The sequence below is a fragment of the Antechinus flavipes genome, chromosome 2, assembly GCF_016432865.1.
Source record: "Antechinus flavipes isolate AdamAnt ecotype Samford, QLD, Australia chromosome 2, AdamAnt_v2, whole genome shotgun sequence".
Classification (NCBI taxonomy): Eukaryota; Metazoa; Chordata; class Mammalia; order Dasyuromorphia; family Dasyuridae; genus Antechinus; species Antechinus flavipes.
In genome coordinates this window covers 492142874-492160978 of record NC_067399.1, presented here as the reverse complement: position 1 = coordinate 492160978, position 18105 = coordinate 492142874, and the positions used below count along the sequence as shown (strand labels likewise).

General features: G+C 34.1%; 1 protein-coding gene across 1 annotated transcript in view; it reads right to left on the bottom strand.

Moving 5' to 3' along the window:
* Window positions 1–5842: 5842 nt before the first annotated feature.
* Window positions 5843–18105, bottom strand: part of LPCAT2 (lysophosphatidylcholine acyltransferase 2) — a 76837-nt gene continuing 64574 nt past the window's right edge. Inside the window, exons 12-14 of the mRNA XM_051979865.1 lie at window positions 16962–17060; window positions 12411–12552; window positions 5843–7827 (exon numbers count right to left, since the gene is read on the bottom strand). Of these exons, the coding sequence (XP_051835825.1) occupies window positions 7643–7827; window positions 12411–12552; window positions 16962–17060 (426 nt within the window). The 3' untranslated portion in view covers window positions 5843–7642. The remainder of the gene's footprint in view (window positions 7828–12410; window positions 12553–16961; window positions 17061–18105) is intronic.

Below are 18105 nucleotides of genomic sequence, written 5' to 3'. Positions count from 1 at the left end.
TTTACAGGTCTTTGTTAGATCTCCAGCAGTCACTGGCAGGTGGCTCTCATTTCACAACACCTGATCATTTATGTAACTTGTTTGATTTTTAATTGGATTGTTAAATTTAATCATTATGTGTCTTGGGGTTTTAAGCCTTGCCTTCAAACTGAAGATGATCTATGAATCCTTTCAATTGATATTTCATTTTTTTATGTTCAGACGTTCTGGATAATTTTCATCTATTATTTCTTTCATTATGCTGTTAAGGTTTTTGTCATGTTATGTTCTGGGAAACCTATAATTCTTAAGTTTTATCTACACATAACTATTGAAATCAATATTTTTTGCTTGCATGGTTATCATATTTCCTTTCCTTTTCTTTTCTTTTTTTGCTTCTAAACTTCTAGATTTCAGTTCTATATATTTGCATTCCTAGGCTATTGTTTTCTTTTTTATTCTTTGGTGAAACTTGCCACTGCAGAACATAGTGTTTCTATTCTGCCCATTATTTATTTATTTATTTATTGTTTGCTATTCAGGTCATAAATTCTGCTCTCATAATTCTCATTTCTCCTTTGAACTACTCAAAAACAGTATATTGTGATTTCATGTTCTCCTCAAATCCCATAGGTATTTTCTGTCTTTCAAAGGGATTTCTGTTTCACAAGTGTTAGATTATTTTCCTTTATTTTGTAGCATTTATTCATAAATTCCTGACCCCATTTACTAGATCTAGAGGTCATATTTCTTTCTGCTATTTATGATTGCCCTTTTAATTTGCCCACTTATATTCAAGGTCTTTTAGTTTCCTTCTTCCTGGAGTCTTTAGTAATTTCAGCTTATTTTCCCTTTTATTTATTTTCTGAGTTTTTGACTGTCTTTCCTCTGAGAGTGGTTTCCATCTGAGCTGGACCTCAAAATATATCAGCATCTTTTCATGCTGAGTAAATACATGGTATCATAATCAATAACTCTCTTCCTCAAGTGACTTTGGGGTGAACAGAACTGTCCCCAGGTAAGTACTTTCCTCAATACACCTACTGTGTCCTGTCCCACACTGCTATTTCCCCTATATCAGACAGTTTAAAGAATTTTCATGCTAATGGTACAGGGTTGATTTTTGTGGTCTGGGTCATTGAGTGTCTAGAAAAGGAGGATCAAGTTAGGATGTGCTATTGAATTCTTTTTAAAGTCTAAATATTGTGTCCTATTCCCATCCCCCTGTCTCAGGCTTTCCTGAAGAAATTTTTTGTAACACACAACATTGCCCATTGTAATACAAGTGGTCTGGAGTCCTATATAGACAATTGCTATCTGTTCTGACCAAAACATCCTGGAACTAAGATCTCCTCACATGTGAAAAGAGGCAGAAAAGACAGGATTACGGGGATGAGTTTTATTTCCAGCTCTGTGGGTTAACTAGCATAGCTTTATGAGTGGTAACATGCAGTATGGCAAAGCAGTGCTGAATAAGCTCAGTTTGGAAGTCAGTGCATGGGTTTGTTTGTTTTATTTTCTTTTGGATTCTGAATGCCCTCAGGGGTCATCAAACTACGGCCGGTGGACCAGAAGCAGCAGCTGAGGACGATTATCCCCCTCACCCAGGGCTATGAAGTTTCTTTATTTAAAAGCCCACAAAACAAAGGTTTTGTTTTTACTATAGTCTGGCCCTCCAATAGTCTGAGGGACAGTGAACTGGCCCCCTATTTAAAAAGTTTGAGGACCCCTGCAAGGCTTTTTATCTTTGGAACATATTTTCTGTATTGGAACGAGTTGGAAAAGTTAAGAGGAACAGAAAAATGTCTTGTCCTCCATTTTGTTGACCACATGACTTGAAACTCGTCCCAGTTACATTTCCATTTGAGGACTGTTTTTGCTGCTGCTTCTGGGCTATGTGTTTGGTACCTCTGTTCCAGAATTAAAACACAAATTCCTCTTTTGGGTACTTAAATTTTTTCATAGTCTGATTCCAAATAACATTCCATCCTGGTTATATTTTACTTCCCTTGCTGGCTACACATATGAACTAAACTGGACTAGTTGCTGATCTCCATATATAACATTCTATCTCCAGCCTCCAGATTTTGTACAGATTATCCACCATGCCTGCAATCCACTTCCTTCTTTCTTCTGCCTCATGGAATCCTTTGTTCCTTTCAAAGTTCAATTAACTTGCCATTTTCTGTATTGACCCATTCCTTCTCAAGCAACATTTATTAAGCTTCTGTTATGTTCCAGGTATTATACTATGCACTGGGGATACAAAAAAAGACAAAAAAAACAGTGCTTACCCTCTAAGAGCTTACAATCTAATGGGACAGACAATATGTAAACAAATATAGACAAAGCAGGCTATATGCAGGTTAACAAGATAATTTTCAGAGGAAAAAGATAAGAAATAAGAGCACTTGAGGAAGGCTTTTGTAGAAAGTGGGATTTTATTTGGGACTTAAAAGCCCGGGGGGACAGTAGTTGAAGCAGAGGAACTAGGCACTGAAGATGGACAGAGAAAATGCCTAGAGCCCAGATATGGAGAGATGGATCTCTGTAGTTGTTTGTGAGTTTAACCTACCCTGAAAGTTCTTTTGGGTTTACTTTTTGTGTACTTGCTTATCTGTGTGCTTATTATATTCCTTATCCCACTCTGGACTGTTTCATTTTTGTCTGTCTCTACCCTGTCTCGCATAGTACTTTGCCCAATTAATCAAAACTTGTTGAATTTAATCAAATAAATTTGATAGCCTTCAACCATGGAGAGGATACTCCTGAGCCATCATAAATAAGACAAACATTTTGAAATGTGTCTCCAATTGTGGGGATAAGTTCACACTGAGCCATCTGCAAGACTTTTTTCTGCTCCCATTGCAATGTCACAGCTCGTTAATCCATGACTGAAAAAAGGTATGGTAAAACTAATTGACCCATATGTAAAGGATTAAATTTATGGGTAGTCAGAAGTCCAATATTCTAGTCCCAAGTCTACCCTCTTGCTAGAAGCTTAACTTCTAGCAAGTCTTCCAACCTCGTTGAGCTTCATTTTCCTCATCTCATAATTATTTTGTTCTACTGTCCCTCATAGCTCACCAGCCATGTCCTTGTGAATAGTAATTGTGAATTTGATTGTCCAAAGCATCTTCCACTGAGGCTTCCATAAATTCTTAATCCTAAATCCACCCTTTCAGCATGAGATGGGAACTTTGTGTATTCAAGGAGAGAACAAAAAGACATAATGATAAAATAATGAGGTAAAAATATTTAATCCGTGAGATGGTATGGTCTCAATTTCTAATCCAACCAAAACTATCCTTCTATACACGCTTGAAAGATTTTACATTCTAGAATACTTTATCATTCCCTTGTGAGATTAGAATGTCACCTTAGGGGAGCCATAACTAAGTATATCTTGGTTCTCTCTAACTTAAAATAATTCTAAAGGGTGAAATAGTGCCAATAATATAAAGCCTCTTTCTTACCTACATTCCAGAAGTGTCTTAGGGGTAACTCTATGGCCCATCATTAAGAAAGAGACATGATGCAGAATAGAGAATTTTCAAACCAGAAACTTGTGGATCGTCAGGTTTTCAAAATAAATGAAAGTGAAAGTAAATGGGTGCCTTGGGCCTATTTAACTAGAGACCTGTTTCAAGGTTAGGGATCTATGATTCTTCTTCCTAAGGATGTCTGGAATCTCCAGAATGCTTTTTAGAGACATTAAACAGACTTATATTTACCTTGACTTAATTGCTTTTTTATATCTCTCAGTACACTTTTATTGATGAATCAGGTGCCATGGGGAAAAGTGGTTAATAATTCTAAGAAGTAGAATGAGGAAAAGTAAGGATACAAATCACATTGAGATTAACTTTGTCTACATTTACTTAAGACCAGATCCCAAGATAAAGGAATGGGGGTTGAATTTAGATGGGATAGATTAACTTTGTAATGATTCACTATTATATTTGTACCTCGCTTTTAAGGTGAAATGGAACAACTTGAGGGAAATGAGACAGCTTCTTAAATATTAAACCAGGCAAAAAGTTTCATTGAACTACTTATAAAAACAGAAATACTTAGGAGTGATGTTCATATCTGATAGGGTAGATGAGCTAGCAACTTCCTTTCCCAGTCTAAGTTACCCACAGACATATTAGAACATATACAATGGAAGGCAAGCAATGTATATAGTGTATACCATCATTCAGAAGGAAATGCACTCTACAAAACTACCACAGATTGATCCTGTTAGTTCATATACCTTATTGTCCAAGTGCTATTCCCAAGTATGAAGTTTGGCTATGAACTCATTCCAAAAATCTCGTGCTTCTGCTTAAATATCTTCTATGTAGCCCCTTAAAGGCAGTGAGTAGAATGGGATTAAAGGATGATAGATTTACAATTAGAAGGAACCTTAGAGATCATCTAGCCCAACCACGTTCCTCTGTGACTTCCTACACACACACACACACACACACACACACACACACACACACACAATTTTATAAATGAAGCAATGAGGTCCAAAAAAGGGATATTATTTTCCCAAGATTATGCAGATTCAAAGCCAAGCTTCAAACCCAGGTTCTCTCCTCTGATTCCAAATACAGCCCTTTTTTTATGGCTCTCTGCTGCTTCCCACTTAACGCAAATAGCTAATATTTGTTCAATAAGGACTTTGCTTTGCTTATGCCCAGTTTACTCAAAGTAGAGCATCTCTTCAAGAGACTCCAGGACTGACCACATAGGTGGAAATAGCTTCTTTCCATTGTCTATATAGCTAGAATAGGCAGCATCTTTGAAATCATCATTCTGAGACAGTTTTTTTTTTTTCCTTTCCCCTTTCCTCCCCTCTCCTCTTCTCTCTTACTTTCCCTCCTCTCCCTTCCCTCTCTTCTTCTCTCCCTTTCCCTCCCCTCCTCTTTTTTTTCTCCCTCTCCTCCCCTCCCTCTCTTTGTCTCTGTCTTTGTCTCTATCTCTGTGTCTCTGTCTCACTCTTTCAATTGGTGACTGCAAGTACAATTTGGAAGAGTAACCTGGAGAGAGGTGTGTATATATTTTGTATTCATATAAATGTTGTTAGCCCCAGTTGAATGTAAGCTCCTTGAGGGCAGGGGCTTTTTCATATTTGCTTTTGTACTCCTAGTGCCTAGTACCATATCTAGCTCATAGCATATGCGGAATGTTTGTTGAAAATCTTTAAGGAATTCAGAGTTGTCTACATTCCACAATGAAATATTAGAGTAGGACTCTTTTCAGACTTAATTTGCCCAGTAGTCTCTCAATAGCAAATACTTTTATTAGCAATTTTTCAAATACTGTCTCAAATATCTTTAACAGCAGTTTTCATTTTATATACATAAAACAACCTTTTTCTGTATATTAGCATTGAGTGTGGTGGTGAGCTTATGATAATTGAGGTTGGATTTTTATGGTTTATATATCTTAGGATTTTAGTATTTTCCATGTATAAGTGATTCTTATTTCATCTTCAAGTATTTATTCAAAACTGTAGGACATTTGATTGGTTTTAGGGAGATTTAATTCCTTACTTTTAAGATAGGAAAAAGACTTTCAAAGAAATCTTTGTTGAAACTGCATAATATCAAACCTTTATATAGTAGAAATACCCATCATAATTTATGATTGCTATTCAATACTATTCAAAAGTCAACTTTTTTAGGATTAATAATTATTGCTAGCTTGGTTGAAATTTGAATTCATTAGAATAAAATAATTTCTGACATTTCATAAGCCTGAAATGCAAACAAAAAATGATTAAACATAGCCATACATATGGAATTTTTATTCAGTTCATAATGCTGAAAAGTAAATTTCGAGACAAAATAGACAAAACAGAATGAAATATTATGCAGTACACTTGTTTATTTAGTAACATAATAAAATAGGAAACATTGGAAAATTACGCAAAGTTTTACTACTATTAAATAGTATAAATATTACCTTAAAACAGGAAAATAAAATAATCAATTGCATTAGTCCCATACAAAGTCTTTAATTTGCAATGTTATTTATTAGGGATCTTTGGCCTTTCATGATTGATAAGACTAATATCTAGCTTTTCTGTGATAACCAACAATTACTGAATCTGAGTACCAGGTATTTTTCATGTACTTGTGGCAGATACTATATAACAATGATGTGCTATTCTAATTATTCAAACAATTACTTCAGCTTACTTATTGCTTAATTTCTAAATAGCTTTGAGGGATAAAAATCAAACAATTGTATATTCTTAAGAATGAGAGTAGATATTCAATTATCCAAATACACATTTAATTATCTGGGAAATGAGGACATTTATTGATCAGTATGTACAATTCGTTTAAAATCATGATTACTTGCTAAAAATAAATCCCGACATCTACTTTGAATATTTCTATTTTCATTAAAGGGAGACTTTGCTGTAAAAAGACAATGAAAAACCAGACAGACTGTGTAATTCATTTCAGATATTTAGTAAAAAGCCAGAAGCAACCTGTTTCTGTATTTTATCTATTCCTTTGTTCTTTGTTTCAAATGACATAGAGGAAAAAGAAAAAAAATTTGAAATATCAAAAATTTAAACAGTGTACATGATGAGGCAAAATGAAATTACTAACTACTCTAAACTGCTATCTTAATATGGACAGGCTTTTACTAGATTTCACTAGATTTCTATTATACTTTGAAGAATTGTATATTTTTCAATTTGATATTTCTGACAAATTTCAACTTGTTTTCCCATTATAAAATAGAATATTGGTAATTTTATTTAACATTAAATTAAGACATTTCTAAAAGACTGTTAATATACATATATAAACATACAGAGTAAAAATATCACTTAGCTGTGGGGTAAATAACACATTCTGTTGAATAAAATTCAACTCTAACACAATTAATTTTTTCATTAAGCAATTATTATTACCTTAGTAAGTCATTCATACTCAGTCATTAGCCAGAAATCACTGTATTATCAACATACTGTAAATTTACATAGGAATATTGATTTTTAACAGATAATTATGAAGACCTATAAGTTAGACACACACCAAATAGAATATGAGTTTCTTAAAATATCTTACCCAATAAGTGGAATTATCTATTCCAACTATATACCTTATAAACCAAGAATTATTTTTATTCCTGGAAAAATATATGAAAAATTTAACAAAACAATTGGTTACCAGAAATAGTTTCAGAATCCTGTATCACATTTTACACTAACCCTATGTTTTGGAGGAGTATTTTTCAACAGAAAAAATATTTCAGGAACATAGAATATTTTCCTTTTTTACTTTCGGGATTTACAGAAAAACACACATAATATAGAAATTTTCAGTTTATCACTCAAAAAGGCCCAGACCACTATATTTATTTGGCAAAGTCATCTTGACTTGAAAAATAAAATCTATAAAAACCTGGTATTTTATCCCCAATAAACCAATTATATTATTGAGTGATATAAAACACATCATACTAAAATGAGAGATAGATAATCTAGATGTTTAGATAACTTTTTTATGAGAGCCATTAAAACAAGTTTAGAAAAGCAAAAATTTTTCAATACTAAATGTATCTATAATTTGGCAGATACATTTTAATTACCATTAATAAATTCCTTTACAGCATAAAATAAAAACTATTGATGTTCATTTTTGGTTCAGTCATCTTTTTTGTCTGAGGTTCCATCTTCAACAGGTTCTGGACAGACTTTGTTATGACCAATGGATGGAGCCATTTCAACTTCTTTGGGCAATGAAAATACATGGCATGTCTGGAGGTCTAGGTATGTGGTAAAAATCTTGGCATATTCTGGATGTTTCAGGGCAAAACTCCTAAATTCCACTGGAAGAGGAGAAAGGAAAAAAATTTACATTATAGTGAGGCCCTCTTGAGTAGGTCCTATTCTGTCTGATGCCAAAATAATAAAATACAGTGATTTCTATTTCCTTATATCTTATGTTGGTGAATAAATTACTAAAAATTTCCTGAAACCTCAAACCAATGAATTATGCCAGTTAATTGTACATGTCTTAGGCAGGCTTGAAAAGCTCAATAAAGTGATAAATGTAGTCTGTTAAATAATACCTAACAGTTGCAAGAGTACACAGTGGTGGTATCCCAACATCTTCAGATAAGAAATAAATCATCTTTTATCTCAAATATTTCAAGCTAGAAAAATTAGGATGACAGAACTAAATTTGGCATCAAAATCTGATTTTTAACACTTCATACCAAAATAGAGGACCTAAATCCCTAAATTTTCCTTTATCCTTCCTTTTTTTTTTTTTTTAACTTTTCAATATGGCAAAAGACTGTAATAACTACATATAGCCAAGGGAAGTTTGTCCTTTAGTTACTTTGCTATTCTCTTTCAAAAGTAGTCTTTGAGTATTTCTCCATTGAGATCTATAATCAGACATATCCTCTACTCAATATTTTGGATCATCAATCAACTTTCCAAAAGTTAAAATTATATTGATGGGTCCTTAACATATAGATTAGTTGACCACAGAGTGAGGTTGAACCTACTATTTAATATTCAGTAATTACTCTGTACTTTTAATAGTTGCAAAACTAATAAATATCCCTTGCAATAGGACAAACTTATTAGTTTACTTCAAAAACTTGTAGGGAACCAAAGTTCAAAAAGGAACAGCAGCTTTGCAAAGATCAGAAAATAAGTTAATGTGAGAGCTGACATGGTTGAACTCAAGGACTTAACTCTAAGGCTTATACACTGTAGAAATGACCAACATCTCAGTCTTTGATATGATTGGTGAAAAATCAAGGTGTTACCAATTTCTGGAAGAAATTGCTCATGAAATTAAATCAAGTCATGCCTTAATTTGATTTGTGAAAAGCATTAAAGCAAAAATTTAATGTGATACTGGGTAAATTATTCAAGCTCTTGATATTCTAGGCAACTCTTTTAGAACTTATACATCTCGAAGATTTTCTCTGTCTAGAAAATACCAACTTGCTCTGGTAGAAGAGTTTCTTACCAGAAGCTCTAATTACACCACTGAAATCACAGTTCCAAATCTTACCTATGTTCTAATACCAAAAACGTTTTCAAAATGCTTTGTTAAATGTCTTCCCCCCACTCTAAATTTGAACTTGAATAATATGGATGCAAAAAACTTATCCTTTATCACTGGGCAGAACTGGGGAGGGGGGGTAGAAAAAGAAAACTAAATAATTGTTTTCACTTTTTTAAAAAAAGTATTTTAGTTGACTAAAAAAATTGTGTCTTTTAATCTACAATATTTTTAAACCATTTGCTATCATCAGACTGAAAAGTAGTTGATGACTGTTTCTTAAATAAAATTGTTTTAATTCCTATTTTGAAATAGAAAAACTCAAAGAAATAGATCATCTTGATATATATCTTGTCACTGGAACCAGATGGCTCTGGAAAGGAAAGTGAGGCAGTTGATCTTGCAGAGCCCTCATTTAAATTCAACTCACTTGCATGGTATAACATCAGTTCCCTGATGTCATGATTCTCTTCAAGACAAAGGGCAAACAATCTCTGTGAGTAAAGCTGGCCTGGAATTTGGTAAGTTGGAATACTCCCTTCTTCCTTCCCTCCTTCCTTCCTTCCCTCCCTCCCTCCCTCTTTTTTTTTCTTCCTCCCTCCCTTCCTCTCTCCCTCCCTCCCTCCCTTCCTTTCTTCTTTCCTTTCTTCCTTCCTTCCTTCTTTCCTTCCTTCCTCCCTCCCTCTCTTCTTCCCTCCCTTCCTCCCTTCCTTATTTTCCTCCCTCTGTCCTTAACTACAGATGCTTTTAATAGCATTTTCCTATTTTCTTTTGTACTTCTAAACCCTCCCAAGATATTTTGGGGTTTACTGGCTAGATTTTTCTCAAGGACCAGCTTTAAACTGAAACCAATCTGATTCTAAGTAGCCACCAACAGGCCCTAGGTCAAACCTCATTTGGTCATTGTTTGGGTCTTGAATGATTCAGATTGAATGTACATAGTAGTCATTTCTGCTTTGGACAGAAATCCTGAGTCTTTCCCTCCCAAATTCATTTATTTATTCAGATTGTTTTTGGACTCAATTGCCCCAATTGCTATCTAGCCTTAATCATTGAATGGGTACAGCCTCAGTCAAACTGAACCTGCTGAAGACCTTAAATTAAAAAGGGTAAGGTCTCTCATTTTCACCCAGGGCCATCTCCAGTTATCTTGATCTATTATCTTTCCAATGGACCCAGATGGCTCTGGAGAAAATGTGAAGCTGGTGATCTTACACAACTCTCCCTCATTTAAATCCAATTCAATTGCATGGCATGGCATGCCCTCCCTGATGTCATGGTTCTTTTTGAGAATGAGGGACAAATAGTAGATTGCTCTACCCAGGAAAGAAAAATGGTCATAATAGGATTAATATTTATAATTTTCCTTCAGTATGCATGTGCTCATTTTTATTTCTTTATTATGTTTTTTAAACATGAGTTTATTAAATATAACTAGGTGGCACTATGATTAGCATGAAGGACCTTAAGTAAGGAAAACGCATCTTCTTGAGTTTAAATCTGGCTTCAGACACTTACTAGCTGTGTGACCCTGGACAAATCACTTCACCCTGTTTGGCACAATTTCCTCATTTGTAAAATGAGCTGGAGAAGGATATGGTAAACCACTCCAGTATATGTGCAAAGAAAATCTCAAATTGGGTCATGAAGAATCAGGCACAACTGAAACAAATCAACAACAATCAGTAAATAAAGAGCTCTGGGCAGCTAATTACTCAATATGGAAAAGTGACAAACAATTGAACAAGCAGTAGCTAAATTATGTAGTAATGAAATCATAGGATCAGATTTTCCTTTAACCTTAAAGTCAGCAAACAAAACCTTTTCTGCCATCAAAGGGGAAAGTAAATTTTCAGACCAGTTATTCATTTTCTGCCTCCAAAACTCTAAAATTCAGGGATTCCATTTGTATATTTATTGTCTACTACGAATAGAGAATTGCAAGCTTAAAGTCTACTAAAAATATAGTCAAAGAATCTAATAATTGAGACAAGAATAATTTCATTACTATACTAAAATTTTTGGCAGAATGAAATCTTTCAGAACTCTACAAACATTTTTTTTGGTAAGTCAACAACTACCCTGGAAGGTTTATAGGTCCAAATAATTTCCCTAATTAAGTCCTCCTTCCTTAGTTTTTCCCTTCTCTAATCCATCCTCCACATATCTTCCATACTTATATATATATTTTTTTTTTGATAAAAGAGGTTTATTATTGGATAAGCAAAGTTAAAGTATAGGCGAAGGTAGAGATAAGGAGGGCACTGGACAGAGGGTCCAGTGGACAGAGGGTCTTCACATGGTAGCCATGTTTGGAATCTCTGCATATTTATATTTCTAAAATATACCCTAGCTCAATAAGTTTCAGTGGCTCTTTTTTGTCTCTAGGAAAAAAAAATGCTAACTCTTCTGATTGGCTTTTAAAGTCTTTCCCAATATAATACTAATCTAGTTTTACAGTTTGATTATATATTTAAAAATATAGTCCAGCCAAACTGGACTAATTACTGTTTCCTATTCATGGAATTTTATATATTATCTCTGTGTCTTTTTACAGGCTGTTTCCCCACACTTAGTATGTTCTCCCTTTCCATGTTGGCCATTTGGAACAAACACCTCTAGCTCTCTTCAAGGCTTAAATCAAGCACCATGATCAAATTTCTTTATAATGATTTCACATTTAATTTTGTGCATATAGTGTTTCTCTTCAATAGAATTAGAGCTTGTGGAGGACAGGAATTGCTTCATTTTTGTTTTTGTATTTCTAATGATTAACACAATGGATATCACTAAATGTCTGCTTGATTGAATGGAATTAATCCATTGGGATTCGTGACTGCCTGCAGAGATATAGTTAAGTGTTACCCAACTAGATATAGACACTTGATAAATACAGATAAATAGATAAAGATACATAAATAACTGTAGATATAGATATATCTACAGAGATATAAACATCTCTGTTTTGTAGAGGTATTTGTATCTCATATATCTATCTCTATTTCTATGTTATTGTGAGGCTGCTTCTGGCTACAAGAAAGGAGTCAAAATTGATAGTTATGCTGCTCCTTCCCTTCATAGATGTGGGATAACAGTCTATCAAACAAACTATCAAAGTTGTCCAGAAATGCCTCAGCCTACTCTATTTAGGTTACAGCACACCATGGACAACATGCTTGTTAAGCCTTATGAAATCACAGCAGATGAAATCACAATCCCTCCTTCTAATTCAAGACTAAGATGACCCATAGTGAGACAGAAGATGTGATTATATCCCCAAAGGTAAAATGTATAGAGGGATAATATAGAATATTATAAGGGACTATCTGTTAGATAATTACTACTCAAAAACCAAATCTGTAATGTCAAGGTATGGAGCACACTTACCATAGGAAACATGTGTTGAATCCCCTTTGGCTATTTCTCGGAAGAGGCCAGAAACATTAAGGTCAGGTACTCCAAGAGATGCCTGCAAAATGGTAGCAAATTCTTCCTCTGTTATATAGCCATCCTCATCAACATCAAATAGCTGAAAAAGAAACATTAAAGGATTTAACTTTGTGACAGAGATAGTAGTACAGAGTAATCTTCAAAAATTCTGTAATCATATTCTCTAATATTCAAAGTCCTCCTACAGTTGTCATTTAGATTTGGTACACTTCCAAATAAATTTTCAAAAATGGAATCAATTAGCATTAAATAAATTAAACTGAAGGAAAGTCCAATTGGTATAATCTCTAATTACAGTCATATTTGCCTTGTAAACTAGTTTGTGCAGAAAAGTATTTAGAAAATGTGACTAAGGTAATGTTCCCAATCCATAATTTTAGCCAAACTACTTAATTTCATAGGGTTATCAGATTCTGTGTGATCTGTCAAGGGAGTAACAATCACTTGGGCTACAAAGCAATGATAATTTTTCCCCCCTTAAGAGTGTTATTTTCCATGGAGTGCATGCCTTTTTTAATCAGCCATTCTTTCCCACACCATAGTCAGTCAATCGGTCAATAAGTATTTATTAAGCCCCTACTGTGTGCCAGGCACTGTTTTAAGTACTGAATCTACCAAGAAAACAAAAAATAGTTCCTATCCTCAATCATTTCACTGGTCATAGGATGAGGTAGTTTAACTTTTGTTTCTGATTAAATGGAACTCATAACCCATAGTACGTGGTCTTCTGCTTTAACTCTCTTCACAATTCCTGATACAAAATGACCACTTAATAAATGATTGTCAATTTATTGAATCATTGGATCACAGATTCAGAGTAAGCAGGGACTGTAGAGGCCATTTAACCTAACTCTTGTTTTTATAGGTAAGGTAATAGAGAGGGAGAAGTTTGGTGACCTATCTTGAATTATTGCTATACTTCCTGACACCTTAACAATATTCACTATGACCCTTACCCAAACATCAACATTTCTGAATGTGACACACTCAGCTTCATAGCTTCTCAATCCTCTACTATTTCCATATCTCAGGAATATTTTGCCCTCTTGGTATTCTAAAGTCTATATTCCCTCAGTTCTCAAGAATCCTTCAAATGCCTCCACCAGGGATACTCTGGAGAATGACTACAATAATCAACTTTAAATTAATTGAGGATAAGGTCCAAGTTTTAATTCATCTCTTAAAGTCTCTGACTCTTAAATTCAGTTCCATTGAACTTAGAACCAAAGAATCACAGGACAAAGAATCAGAGAATGGCAGAAGGCCTTTAGAGATGAAATGATCTAAATACTTTATTTTGCCAAAGATGAATTTAGGCTGAGAGAGGTACACTACCCTATCCAAGGTCAAAGAGGGAATCGATAACAGAACCAGGCTTCAAACTCAATTGCTCTGACTCAATCTTATGCCCCTGACTGATTCTATATTTCTTCTGCTCAGTAAATGTTGAAGAATACATATAGAAAACTGGTTAATTGGTTAAAAATAAAAGTTAATCCTTTTCCATATTACTTCTTTAGGCTGAACAGTGAAGCTGGCTCTTCTAAATAGGTGTGATTGTTTTAGTGGGAGTTAGAAAAAAGGCAATTTGTTTTTGTAAGCAGATGTTTACAGAAAAAAGATATGAACAAGTCTGAAATCATAGCATCTCAGAATGTCAAACCTGGAAAAGCCCTTAAAACACAGAAATTTAGAGTGAGAAGGGCTTTTGGAGATCATCTGCTTTAACTTATTTTGTAAGAGCAAGGAATAGAAGTATGGAGATATGAAGGAGCCTACTAGCAAATAGTGATTTCAAAATAGAACCATATCTCTAAATGTTTGGTGGAGAGAAACACAAATTAGGTTAGGATCTGGAATAAAGGGAGGTGAGAGGTCACAAATCCATTCAATAATTTTCCTGGTGAGGAAACTAGATGGTGCAATGCATAGAACACTGACCCTGAAATCAGGAGGTATTGAATTCAAATCTGACCTCAGACAACTAATAGTTCTGAGTTGTGTGACCCTGGGGAAGTCACTTAACCCCAACTGCTTCAATAAAATAAATAAATTAAATTAAAAGGGTTTCCTGGAGTAATGCTAAGAATATTTCTGATAAACAATACCAATCTTTGAGCTGGTCTCATTTCTACCAATGGAATACATTCCCTAATATTTGTGGGGCTTCTAAAATCCTTTCCTATACTTTTGGTTTCAGAGATTATGGAAAATATGAGAAGGAAGAGGAGGCAATGAAAGAGCTTTAGAGTCATCATTCATTTTTTTTAAATTGCAATATCTCATTTCTATTAGGAGAAAGACTAATGTGATGGCAAATCTCTAACACTGACTTCTACAGTCACATCACTTAAGGGTTCCTGTCAGATAAATTATTGAATTCCTTTGTTCAAAGACTCACAGAATTGTATATTTTGAGCTGAAAAGAATTTTAGAAGTCATGGAATACCACTTTCTCATTTTAGTGAGGAGGAAAACAGATTTTGGGAAATTAAGCGACTTGCCCAGAAGGGATTTAAATAAGTGGAAGAACTTGAACTCAGGTTTTCTATCCTTGTGTAAGTGTTCTTTACATTATGCTCTCCTTTAAATAGCCTGTCCCAGCCCCACTATTTTTGTCCTCTCACTGAGATTATCTCCACTTTGTCCTATATCTATCTCTATATTTTTTATGTACATATTTTGAATGTTGCGTCCTCACTCCCCCTCAGTAAAGTTATGAGCTCCCTGAGGGCAGAAAATATTTTTGCCTTTCTTTGTACCTCTAGTGTATAGCATTCTTCCTGGAAAACAATAAGTGTTTACTAAATGCTTATTGATGATTTATACTTCACAAAGCACAACAACAACATTTTAACCCTTCCTGGCTATGACCAATGTGGATTTAATTACTGTGGATATAATAAATGACATGCAGCATAACATAGTAGAGAGAAAGCTGGCCTCAAAAGCCAGGAATGCCTAAGTTCCAGTGCTACTTATGACAGAGACAGGCTATATGACCCAAGGCAAAGTCACAGTACTCTAAGCAACTTTCTACCATTATAAATTACAGATAGGAGACTATTATTTCTTGGTAATGGGAGTATCCTTACTGAATTAGACCAAAAGAATAGGTCTAATTTCTCTCCCTATCTCTACAGTAAAGGAAAGGCACTGCTATAGAAGGTATGATGAACAATTCTGAGAGTGACAAAAAAAATCAGTCACCTGCTTCTGGTAGTAGCAATGACAACTGTAACATCACTGACACTATTAGTGACACTATTCAGCAGTTGAGAAGCTAAGAAGGGATAAAACTTGCCCAAACATATTTTATAGAGCTCCAAGGATATTATATGAACATACTTTTTAAATATAGATTAAGACAAATGGCCATGCTATATAGAACGTGAGATTAGGACATATTTCTATATGTGGGAAAGGTTAATACTAAGTGATAAAATGATAAAATGTATGTGAAAGCAAATAAAAAAATATTGAGCATTATACAAATATAGGCCATTATTATTGTTATTAATCATAATCCAAATAATACTATGCCCCTAATAAAGGGAAAATTGCTTTGGATCTTAAGGTTTTATTTTGGTTTTTTATTTTTTCATTTTCCAGCATGGCATAGAATAGATTTAGTAGTATTTCCCTTACTATCTCATTTGTAGATGGTTTAGTAGTTGTGATATAAGTAGGCACAATAGCTAAGTAGTTATGACTAGATGGTTTTCATTTCCAATTGAATTAAAAGCCTTGGTCCTGTGTAATCTATAGTCTATCCCCTACAAAATACAGGTATTAATGTAGAAAGAAGAGTGTATGCTCAAAGCTTATTTGCAGGTTCTTTGAAAAAAATGCTAAATTAAATGAGCTTTGGAATGAGCTGCTCCAAATACAAATGAGGTAGTAAGAGAAATATTACTGAATTCTTGGAAAATTAGTAAGCTATATTTTTAAATTTAGTGTTACTAATTGAAGATAGCAACACAACAAAAAAGAAAAATATTCTTCATACAGGACCAGAAAGATGGCTCAAGATAAGTCCATTCATATTAATAGGAAAAAAAAAAACCTTGAAAGTAAAGGCCCTATTGACCATGGACCATCAAATTATACAAAATAGAATCAAGAAATTAGGGGAATTCTGGGACTGAACATGTTAATGGATAACATTGTTTATTTGTAAATCACATTTAAGGGTTTCAAAATGAGAAATCTAAAAAGGGAAATAATTTTCTAACTTAATTTGCTAAATCACCTGCTCCTTAACTGTGACATTATTACAAATTTCCTTTCAAAGGTCTTTATGACAAAACTGACACCTGCATTTACTTCACTGTCAATGTCAATTGACTTAACCATATTATTTCTGTGTATATGTCAGAGTGGATCTATAAATTCCTCTAAGAGATTCACGGGTTTTCAAGTAATGCATTTAGAGTCAACACTCATTTGTGAGGCTGAACAAGATTCTCTCAATGGGACTGACAGTACCTTAAATGCCACCTGGATGAGTTCTTCTGTATTGGCAGGATTACACAGGACAGCCAGACCAATCACATATTCCCTGAAGTCTATACTGCCATCATGATTCTGTGAAGGGATGAGAAGAATTCAATTATGAGGTCCAACAGTCAAATCACAGTTAACAAGAAAATATTGGGTGACAAAATGCCACATAATTCAGCAACAACTTCATGAACTGTGATTATTTGGAAGAAAAGTTTACATTGTGGTAAAACTACAGGCTAATAACTCTTCCATCTGCAAAAGTAGAAGTAATAGAAAATGAAGGGAAACAGATTTTGTAATATAAGGAGAAACTCCCTAAAAATTAGAACTATCCAAAAAGTGGAACAAAATGCGTAAAGAAATAATGCATTCTTTTTCCTTTGCATTTTTTAAGCTAGGGCTGAATTGCTATTTCTTGGAGATATGGTAGAGGAGAATTCTTGAATAAGTATAGGCCGTGTTAGATGGTATTTGAGGTCTTTTTCAATTTTGAAATATACCAATTCCCTGAAAGTCTGGGAGACTCAGTTATATTTGTTATTTATCTTATCACAAATTTCATGATTATATTCATCTTTTCCTGAGAGATTGTAGAGATTGGGAATGGAATAAGGAAGGATAATGATGAAGATGAATGAAAAGGGGGGAAAAGATTACAATAAAACACCTGAAAACCTGTGAGACAAATTACACAAGTTATAAATTCCAGGTGTTGTGAGGAGCATCTTGGCAGCAAACTCTCAGATGAATTCCTAGATAAACCATGAACTAGTACCAGCAAAGCTAGTAAGTTGTTTGATAAACTATCACAGAAGGCTTGTCATCAGTGAAATGCAGATCTTCAGTTCTGAATAAATTTTTTTTCTATCATAAATAATACTTCTATTCTCCCAAAACATCTTAGCACAGAATTTCTCTTTAAACAGCCTAAGAACTCATATCATTGTCTCTTTTGTCTTCAAAACATCCCTACAAATCCAAAAGAGAAGAGGGAATTATTTCTATTTTTAATTTTCACTGGAAAAATTAAAGCAGACAAAGGTGTAGTCATTTCCCCAAAGTTATATACAAAGTCTATGAAAGAAACCAGTCTAAAACTCGATTCTCCAATACGACTCCAGTCTAG